Source organism: Arachis duranensis, chromosome 5, assembly GCF_000817695.3.
Source record: "Arachis duranensis cultivar V14167 chromosome 5, aradu.V14167.gnm2.J7QH, whole genome shotgun sequence".
In the NCBI taxonomy this organism is placed as follows: Eukaryota; Viridiplantae; Streptophyta; class Magnoliopsida; order Fabales; family Fabaceae; genus Arachis; species Arachis duranensis.
The window spans coordinates 35,886,046-35,896,841 of record NC_029776.3 but is presented as its reverse complement, the minus strand read 5'-3'; the positions used below and the strand labels follow the sequence as shown (position 1 = coordinate 35,896,841).

At 34.8% G+C, this 10,796-nt stretch overlaps 1 protein-coding gene across 1 annotated transcript in view; it reads right to left on the bottom strand.

Annotated features, from left to right (window-relative positions):
- The window catches only part of LOC107489168 (protein NRT1/ PTR FAMILY 4.6), an 8,299-nt gene extending 6,020 nt beyond the window's left edge, over window positions 1-2,279 (bottom strand). The window contains exons 1-3 of the mRNA XM_016109934.3: window positions 1,974-2,279; window positions 1,775-1,883; window positions 1,244-1,461 (exon numbers count right to left, since the gene is read on the bottom strand). Coding sequence (XP_015965420.1) covers window positions 1,244-1,461; window positions 1,775-1,883; window positions 1,974-1,976 — 330 coding nt within the window. The 5' untranslated portion in view covers window positions 1,977-2,279. The remainder of the gene's footprint in view (window positions 1-1,243; window positions 1,462-1,774; window positions 1,884-1,973) is intronic.
- Between the last annotated feature and the right edge of the window lie 8,517 nt (window positions 2,280-10,796).

Here is a 10,796-nt window from a genome sequence, read left to right as displayed (position 1 = left end):
CAAAAGGATTAAGTCGTCGGAAATTAAGAGCCATATTATGTGCCCTTCCCATTTAAATGATGTTGCTAGATGCTGACCACACAAGATAATATCAACATATATAGTTTATAGTTTATATATATGCAATTAATTATTAATTATGTGAATCATGAATCACTTTACTATCTCTATGAAAAAACCCCTCCTTTTTCTTCCCTGCCCCAGTGACCACCACTAATATTTAAGATTGTCTAGTTCAAGTTTAATTAATAAAATATACTAATAATCAATGTATATTATAATCTTATAATATTCTATGATTATCCTTTTATGGTTTGATTAATTAATTGACTTGGCTGTTGGAGTATGTTAGTGGCCATTCTTTCATGAAATTCATGAGGATTTGTAATGAGGCCAACTGGCCAAGTGGAAGAGGGAATGCTATGCAAAGGAGATGGAATCATATATGTGTATTGAAGGGAAGACAGAAATCGATATATATATCAGAGAAGTTGAAGATTCNAATTAAATTATTATTAAATAATTTTTAATTATTAATTTCATATAAAAACAACAACTACATATAAATTTTTACTATTAGATATTAAGAACTTTCTTAATATCATCATATTTCACCATTTCTTTCTTTTAATTTGATTTGGTTGCATCATTTTATTCAACCTCACTCCTACTCTCCAAGTTGTTAAACTTTTTGCAACTTACTTTGATTCTGATTACTATTATTATTATTATTATTATTATTATTATTATTATTAACATATCATGCTCTTTGCAAGACACGTGTTCTTGAAGATACCCAATAATATTCAAGTCCTTCTTATATGCCCTCATACTTTGATATATTCAAGCAAAATTTTGTGAGAATTTTTTTGATATATTATTTTTTCTTTTTAAAATTTCCAAAACAAAATTATATTAATTTAATTTTAAAAAACATATGCAAAATGCTTTATTTATTACTGAATTGACAGATAACTTTTTACTCTTGAATTATATAGAAAGGAGCATTTTTTTACTATGGAAACTGCTGCAAAGTTGCATATAGTAGTAGTATGGGGTAAGTTGGAAAGAGAGAAAAAGAAGGGGAAGAATGACAAGTGCAAAAAGTATAAGTGTGAAGTGAGAGAAAGTCACATAATTAAAGGGAGAGATAAGATATGATGATGATGATATCACATGGATAGAAAGGAACGCATAGACATATGTAGTATGTGACTCAAAGTAATAATAAATAGTTAATTACCAGGAACTCAATAAGTGCGCTTATGATGTAGATATGATAAGTTGTGAAGAAAGCGTCGCTTAAGAAACCGCCGAGAAGTGCGAGGAGGAAGGCAGTTCCCATGAAATTAGTTACATTGTTAGCGGATCTAGATGGAGACATATGCATGTACTCTCTCAGGTACAACACCAGGTTGCTTGCATTCGCCAGATACGCTAGGTTCTCCAATATCTCCACCACTACATACGCACATTTAATCAAAAAAAAAATAACTTCATCCATACTTCTTGGATTCAGTGCTTGCTACATCATACATACATCATCTTGTACGTATTACTATATAGTACATAGTACGCAGAGATATAAGCAATTTTGTATTATTAGGCTGATGATAGCTGAAAAAATAAATAAATAAATAAATTAAATAAACTAAATTAGTCCCATGTCCCATGTGATTCAACTTCGTTAATGTGAGGAAGATAATTAAAAAGGAACTGAAATTCTTTGGTTGTGTTTGAGTGTTGTTTTAATTGGAGGAAAAGAATTACATACCGAGAACGAAGGAAGCAGCAAGCATGCCACCGTGGCGGGTTCTGAGAGCGGGACGGTTTCTCCAATCAACATAGCCTTCCCATGTATTGGATTGCTGTGCTTCTATTTCCTGCAACCACAATAACAATTTCTACTTGTCAAGATTCATGACAAAACTAGTGTTTCTATTGACATAATGTATTTGTGATGAGTTAGTTACCATGGGTGGCTAGAAAGAGATAGAGAGGAAGAGAATATGGTTGGGATCTCGGGAGAAGTTAAGTTTGGAGGGTTGGTGGTTTCTTTGTGGTTGGGAGAGAAGGGATATATATATAAGGTGGGAGGAGAAAGAAGGAACCAAGATATGAAGAAAGAAAGAAAGGGTAAGGAAGAAGCTAAGATGGGAACTATACGGTGGTCTCTCTCTCTACACGCACTAAGTATTAAGTAACACTGCTAACAATCAACAATTTGACTTTCTAAATCTTCATCCGTTTCACATTACCTAGCTAAGAGTATTTCCATTATTTTAATTTGTTAGCTCTGCCCCTGTGCCTCCGTCATTAAGTGTTTATATTATATTCCACAACACTAGATATTTTTCTCTATTATGGTTGGGAGTATATATATATATGGTCATCTGGGAGGTTCGAATAATGCCTTAAATTAGGCATTAAATAATTTGATTTATTCTTGTATTGCTTCATTTTTCAGGGACCCAAACCCAATTGATGATGATATAATTAAATCTGAAAAACAAAAATAAACATGATATGGATAACTAATTAGTTGATTAAAAAAATCACTCTGAAGAGATTAGTAAATTGATAAAATAAAAGATTAATTATTATTAAATTTAGAATTTTTATATATGTAAATTTTATTAATTTAATTTAAAAATAATTAATTTTTTATTTTATTATTTTACTAATTTTTTTACTTTAGAAAAATTGCTCCAATTGACTCAACACTAGTTAAGTAATAAGTTTGAAAGTTAAATTAATAAAGTATTATCAAATTTAAAATATTGAAATAAAACTCCATGAATAATATACAAATGAATATAATATTATTATATTAAAATGAATTTTAGTATTATTTTTTATTTTATCAGAGAATCGTAAGTTTTGACGACAATTGAATAAAATCAGAGTAGGGATATAGTACCAAAAAAAGAGTAGAGATACCTGTAAAAAATAATTCATCACTCAAATCAATTTGTATAGAGTATTATCATGCATGTCAAATAATGGGCATCATATGCTTATTTTATTATGCTTCTTTTTTGGTTTCCTATATTACTCCAAATTTAGTAGGTTTTGGATTAATTCATCATAAATCTAAATTTTATTTAAAAGCTTGTGCTAGCCAATAAATTATTGTAATTGTTGATATTTTTTTAGTAAACAAATAAATTGAGACCAACTAAATTGATTCTTATTTTATTATTAATGGTCGTTGGTTTAAATTTAAAAGAAAACATATATGAATGATAAGAAAATATAGATGGCTAGTTCCTGTATCTGGTAGCCATGATGAATTTGTTAGGATGGAAGGTGTAGCAAGGTATGCCCGTACCTAGTGATAAGATGGAGGAAGACCAGGAAGAGGATGATTGAGAAGGAGCAGATTGAAAAGAAGATTGTCGATAGCTTTGATCGAATCTATGAAAACAAATTATGGCAATATACTCAACACGTCTACAAATTTGACATTAAGGGCAAAAATTTTTATTTATAGTTCTTCTTCCACTAAATACGATCACTACAAAAAAAAAACAAAGAATAATATTGGATTTACTATTGGATTTAGGGTCGCACATTAGCGTCGATTTTACTGATAATTTTGATGTGAAATTCGTTTGGTCAAATTATTACTGGCAAATTTCTCTTTCCAAAGATAAAATTGCCGGTAATACTTGGAGGAAAAAAAAAAGGGAAATAGGCTCGAAATTTAGCTGGAAATTTACTGTTGAAACAATCCGCCAGTAAATCCATTTTAGTGAAACGCTGCGTTTTGGTGACTAGCAATAAGTTACTGTCAGATTTATCCGCTGGTAAATTCGATAGTAATGAGCCCTAAAATTCAAAGCGTGAACCCTTTCTCCCTTAAATTCAAAATTCTCTCTCTCTCTCTCTCTCTCTAACCTATCTTCTCCCTTTCTCTTTTTAGCCGCCTCCTCTTGCCGCCACTCCGTTAACCCCACCGCCACCTGCCCCTCCTGTCGCCGCCTCCCTCCTCTCCTTGTATTGACCCTTCTCCGCAACGTCTCCATTGCAGCCGCCCTTCTTCTCACCACCGATGTCTCACCGTTCTTCACGTCACCAGCTTCTTCCCCTGGTCTAGCATGCTTCGTCATCTGTCGCTAGGTCCAGCTTTGTCGTTGTCTGCCAGGTCTAAGTTAGTTAATTTTTCTTGCTTATTTTTTGTTGTTTTTAACCTATTTTCATATAAAGAATGTGATTTGATTAATTTAGTTTATAATGTATTTAGAATGATTAGCTAAAACTAATTAGTTAATTTTGTATGTGTTTGTGAGTTCTGATTTCTTATGATGCTATGTATGTAATGTAATTGACTAATTACATAGTTATCAATTTATGATGAGATTTGAATTTTCCAGTTTGTTAAATGAGAGACATAAATTTATTGAATGGAAAGCTTGTTAATTATTGATTTAGTTTTGCTGTTGACTGTTGATTTTGTGTGCGTTTGCTAATTTTGAATTTCTTGAATAAAAAGTTTGTTAATTTTTGTGTGCTTTCTATTTAGTTCTGCTTTATGTAATTTCATATATTGAATCTTCCAATGGTTCTAGTTCTATGAATGACTAAATAATATTATGAAAATTTATCTGAGAGAAATTTAAATGACAAAAGTAAAATATAAATTAATAATTATTATTTTTTAGTTATTTTTTAGTTAACTTGAGAAAGATTTGAATGATAATAGAAAAAATATTATTTTATATTAAAAAAATTAGTATAAGACCCAAAATATAAACATGTGAATTTAATTTGGTTATAATACTAGTATATTCATTATTTGCTTTGTGCGTGTGATAAACCACTATTTTATGGTTTACAATGTGTTTAATTGTGTGGTTTTATCATGGTCTTTACCCACTTATTCATATAATTAGCATGCATTTATATTTCCTTCCTAAAATTATTACATGATTGAAAACATGCTTCTTTTGTCTTAATTTAACTAATCTTAATCCTCTCTTATTACCATTCGATGCCTTGATCTGTGTGTTCAGTGTTTCAGTCTTTATAAGGCACGAATGAGTGAGAGATTGGGAAGGAAGCTTGCAAAAATGGAAGGAACACAAGAAATTGAGGAGATGACCAGCGAGAAGTGACGCGTACGCGTCAGCGACGCGACCGCGCGGAAGAAAGGAATTCGTAGTGACGCGTGGCTGGGAAAAACGCGAATGACGCGTCCGCATAGATGACGCGATCGCGTGACGTGCACGATCTGCAGAATTACAAAAGTCGCTGGCAGAGATTCTGGGCCGCATTTCAACCCAGTTTTTGGCCCAGAAACACAGATTAAAGTCAGGGAACTTGCAGAGACCCAGGAGGCTCTGATAATTCATAATTTTAGTTTTAGATGTAGTTTTTAGAGAGAGAAGTTCTCTCCTCTCTCTTAGGAATAGGATTAGGATTAGGATTTCAACTTCTTCATTACAGGTTCAATATTCCTTTTACTATTTAATTTCTCTTCTATTTTTATTTACTCTGAAGCTTTTATTGTGTTTGATTGATGTTGCCCAATTGGCTGTTGATATTGTCCATGTTAGAATTGACATTTTTATTTAATATAATTTGAGGTATTTCAGATTTATATGTTATGGATGCTTTGGCTTTATCCAATTTAATTTCATTCAAGTAGATTTTACTTTTCCCCTTTTTGGTTTTAGTTAAGAAATCAGTAACTCAGGAGTTATCTTAGCTCAACATAATTGATGACTGTTATCTTTGCTAATTGAACTGAACTTCAATAATCCCAACCTTTTCTTAGGAAATAAATAGGATTCGAAGGTCAACTAATTAGTCCCTTGACTTTCCTTTGCTTTAGCAAAGGTTAATTAAGTGGAATTAAGATTCAACTTTCATTATTAGTGATAAGAATAACTAAGTCAAGACTTCCAATTTCTTATACCTTGCCAAGAGTTTATTTTACAGTTATTTATTTATTTTTTATTGCTTTGAAAATATACCTGTGCCCATTGTCCAAATTCCAAAAACCCCAATTTCACCTTTTTCATAGCCAATAATAAGAACATACCTCCCTGCAATTCCTTGAGAAGACGACCCGAGGTTTAAATACTTCGGTTATCAATTTATTTAGGGGTTTGTTACTTGTGACAACCAAACGTTTGTATGAAAGGGCTTTTGTTGGTTTAGAAGCTATACTTGCAACGGGAATTTATTCTGAATTCTAGACCACACAAAAGTTCTCTCATCAAAATGGCGCCGTTGCCGGGGAATTACAAACGTGTGCCTTATTATTGGTTATTGTAAATATTTTTCAAAAAAAATATAATAAATTTTCTTTTGCTTGTTTGTTTGTTTTCTCTCTTCCCTCTTATTTCTGATAACTATTATGAATTCTCACCCCTCTCGCTTTGAGTTTGGTTCTAATTTTGTTGCAAGGAATGGAAGCTATAACAGGACTATGCATCAAGGTCTAAGCAATCAAAGATGGATAGAGCCACAAGGATCCAATCAACCCTTTAGGCAACAACACCATCCTAGATACCATGGACAAAGACTATTTTACAATGCATGTCCAACTGATAGATTCGGTGGACCGCCTTCTAGCTACCAACAAGCCCCACCCTATGCTCAGAGACCATCCTTCCAACACAGCCCCAATCCACCATACTCACAAGCTTCTTTTCACCATTCACTACCACATGATCCTTATCCACACCAACGCCAATTCAATCACTCCCAAGAACCAACGCTCTCCTACAAACCATGTTCATATCCATCAAGCCAAGAATCACAGGTTCACTTCGAAGAATCAGTAAACCAATTCAATACAACCCTTCAGCAACTGGAGCAAGTAATAAATCAACTATCTTCTAGACATTCAGCCACTCAATAGACTCCCATGGCTTCATGTGGAGAATCTAATGAAGAATGTATTGTGAAGAAGACACAAGAAACTCCAGTGGACAGCATAGAGCACAACTTCATACTAGAACAAGTAGAGGACGCTGTCATTATAGAAGAAGAATAGTTGGTTGAAGATTTAGGAGATGCTGAACCTCCATGGGAACACAGAGTCATGGAAGACCCCGTCAAGGATGTTACAACTGATGCTAAAGAGGATGTTGCACAACCTCCAATGCGAATATCTTATGAAGAACTAGACGGAGTAACTCAAGACACATGTTTCTTTGATGATGATAGTCACCAGTCAAGTCCTCCTCGTGATGAACTTGCATCCGCAAGTGAATCCTTTGAGACAGAAGAATCTTTCCCAAGTGAATACGAAGATGATGCAGAGGTCGACTTTTCTCAACCTCCTGTTTATGACTCAAGTGATGAGGAAGATATGGAAGACTTTGACCAGGACATGGCTGGAATGAAAAAGGTTTGCAAGGAAGTGGAGGAATCCACTGAAGACTACAAGGGAGTAGATCTTGTAGAACCCCTGGAAACACTGATCCCAAGGCCATTACCACCCAATACAGACTTCAAGTGGGTAAAATCCTTGACTCTTATCTTTATTTTCCACTTGAATATGGTTTGCTTGAAACAGGTGGTCAGCTTAGAGCTCTCTGCGGCTTTAAGAGAAAAAGGGAAATGACTCGCACCCAGAGCTGGTATGCAAGATCCACTGAGGTTTTGCAATTCAATTTGAGGTGCAGAAGTTGGTGTCAAGCTCACTTGATAGGATCTCGAAAAACGTTTGGTCATCTTGGTGAGAACCTAATTTCCAAACCGTCCGGATGGAAAAGTATAGATCAAAACAAAGGCGGATTTGGAACCAAAGTTTGGGATCCTGGAAAATACTCTGATATTCATCACCCCGGGAGTCTGAAAATCTGTTTGAAGCTGCTCAGAAGCTTCACATGCCTAGTTTGGGACCTCGGAGGCTATTGGCATTCCAAGCATTGGTGGAGATTTTTGGATGAATTTAAACATAAGCTGCCATAACAAGAAGCTCAACCAATGTCCAACTTAAGGACTTTAACCAAAAGTGCTAGGTGGGAGACAACCCACCATGGTATGATCGTCCCTTTTTCATTTTTTTATTTAGTCTTATTTATCTTCAAGTTTTATATTATTTTATTATATTGAACTTGGAGTTTTGCATATCATTCATATTAATCATTGCATTCTGCATACTGCATATTTGCATCCCTGCATAAAAAAAAAACACACGCAACGCGGCAGCGTCGCTGACGCGTCCGCGTCACAAGTGCATTAGGAGAAAAGAAAAGTGAACAGAGAGTCACGCGAAAGTGTGGCTGGAGGTGTGCTTTTGGCACAATTTGACCCACGCGACCGCGTCGCTGACGCGTCCGCGTCATATGAGAACCACGCCTCCCACGCGTCCGCGTCACCCACGTGGCCGCGTGACCTGGTAATCGACGTAAAAGGGGTGCATGGCCGAAAGTTGTGCTGGAGTAAGGCTGGACTGGAGCTAGACGCACAAGTCTTACCATGCGTCCGCGTCATCCTCCAATCTTGGCCACCCACGCGATTGCGTCAACCACGTGACCGCGTCACCCTAAAAATTGGCAAAAAGAGTTTTGAACAGAGAGTTGCGCGAACGCAAGGCTGCACTCGCGCCGATCGCACAAATTAGGCCACGCGTTCGCGTGCCCCACGCGTCCGCGTCGCCTGAACTTATTACGCCCCACGCAGTCGCGTCACCCACACGACCGCGTTGCCAGCGTCGCACAACCTATCCAAATCAGTGCCAATTTTTCTTATCTTTTCTTTTCTAATCTTAATTTTTTCTATCTTCCTCCTCTCTTCTTTACTTCTTCTTCCCTTCTTTCCCCTCTCATTTCTCATTTCTTCCATTTTCTTTTACTTAACTGCATACTTTCATTCATTGCATTATTTTCATTGGTGTTGGAATTTTATTTGGGTCATTGTTTTTTCTATATTTTTGTGGATTATTTGACAATTATATATTACTTTTTAAAGGGTTGCTTGCATGTTCAATTTAATACTTTCAAATAGCTTAGTTACCATGCATGCTATGTGTTTGTGAAAACGCCTGTATCGCATTGTGCACTATTTTTCAGATTTCTTTTAATCTTTTACTATAAATGCTTGCTTTTCACAAAACCCTTTTTATATTTTATTAATTAAATATAATTGCTAATACAAACGTTATTGTTAGTTTCTTACGACTAACAATACATTAAAGCTTTTGATGCTTGATCTATGCTACTCATGCCCTTGCCGGCATGCTAATAAACATCTTGCATCCAATACTCCCGATGCCTTGCTATATTTCCATTGATGAACTTATCACATGGAATCGCGACCATGTCTTCCATTCACTATTTTCCTTACTTGGCATGATATTCACTCGTACCGCCCTCCTCTTTGTTCTACACCTTTGACTTCATATCCCTTTCTCCTCTCCCTTTTTCAAGCTGGCCACCAGAACGGGAAAAGAGAAAGCTTCTACAACGAGCAACAACTGAGGATCCACAACACCCACCCACCTATACATCTCAGCATGCACTGAGGACGGTGCAATCTTTAAGTGTGGGGAGGTCGATACCGATCTCCACGGGTCAGTTAGCCCCTTCTTAACACCAATTTTTGTTTTTCATTGTTGCATTTGCATGTTTGATTGCATGTTTGTTTTTTGTGCATATTTTACCACTTGGTTAAAGTAATATTTTCTTTTTTAAGAAATTTTTATACTATTTCACTAATTTGAATAAAACTTTTTGAAAAACTTGTTTGAAGAAATCTAATTTTGGAACATAGTTTAGAGCTCGAACACACAAAACCAGTGAGATTTTGAGCCCATTTGATTGGTTGCATTATATCAACCAATATTTTATTTTTGGTGTGTGTTTTTTCTCTAAAATTGTGATCTTTGTCTTGCTTAATTCTATATTTTCATTGTTTGATGTATGCATGCACTGATATGATTGAGGCCTTTGTTTCACTAAGCTTACATACCCATATGGCCTTACCCTTTCATTATCCTTTGCAAACCAATTTGAGCCTAATATACTCATTTGTTCTTTACTCTAGCTCATTACTGACTCTAAGCGAAAAACAATAATGTCCTTAATTTGAATCATTGGTTAGCTTAGACTAGTAAAAGTGCTTATGATTTAAGTGTGGGGAAGTTGGGTTTGAAAATATTTGGTTTGAATAATTGAGTGTTGTATATTTTAGTGAAAATGTGCAAAATAATGGTTGAGCACATGTTATTGCATTCAATACTTTAATTATATGCATTGAAAAAAAAGTGAAAAAGAAAAAGAAAAGAGCAATTAATAAAAGGGGACAAAATGCCCCAAAATAAATAAGTGAAATCAATGCATATGGGCTGTACTCAAAACTTAGAATGCATAAATATGTAGTAAACACAGTTGATGGGAAGTTAGATTTTGTATTTTAATTAAATGAATTGTCTTGAGTTAGGTGAAAAGTTTATGTTAATTAAGGATTCAGATTTTAGTCCACTTGGCCAAATACAATCCTACCTTGACCCTAACCCCATTACAACCCTTAAAAGACCTCTTGATTTGTGTATTGGTGCATTAAATTGTTGTTGATTGTTAGATGAAGAGTAAGCTATAGAAAGCAGGATTAGTAGAGAATTGAGAGAATTGACCCTAGACACTTGAGAGTTAGAATGATATACACTACTAGTAAGGGTTCAGTGCTTAATTCTATGTTTCCTGCTTTTATGAGCTATCTTCTTCTTGCAAGCTATTTATATTGTATTTTGTGATTTGAATTAGTGAAATCCAGTTCATATTTATTCTTGAAAGATTTATTTACTTTTTCACCAAGTAGGTAGAAACATTTTGCAT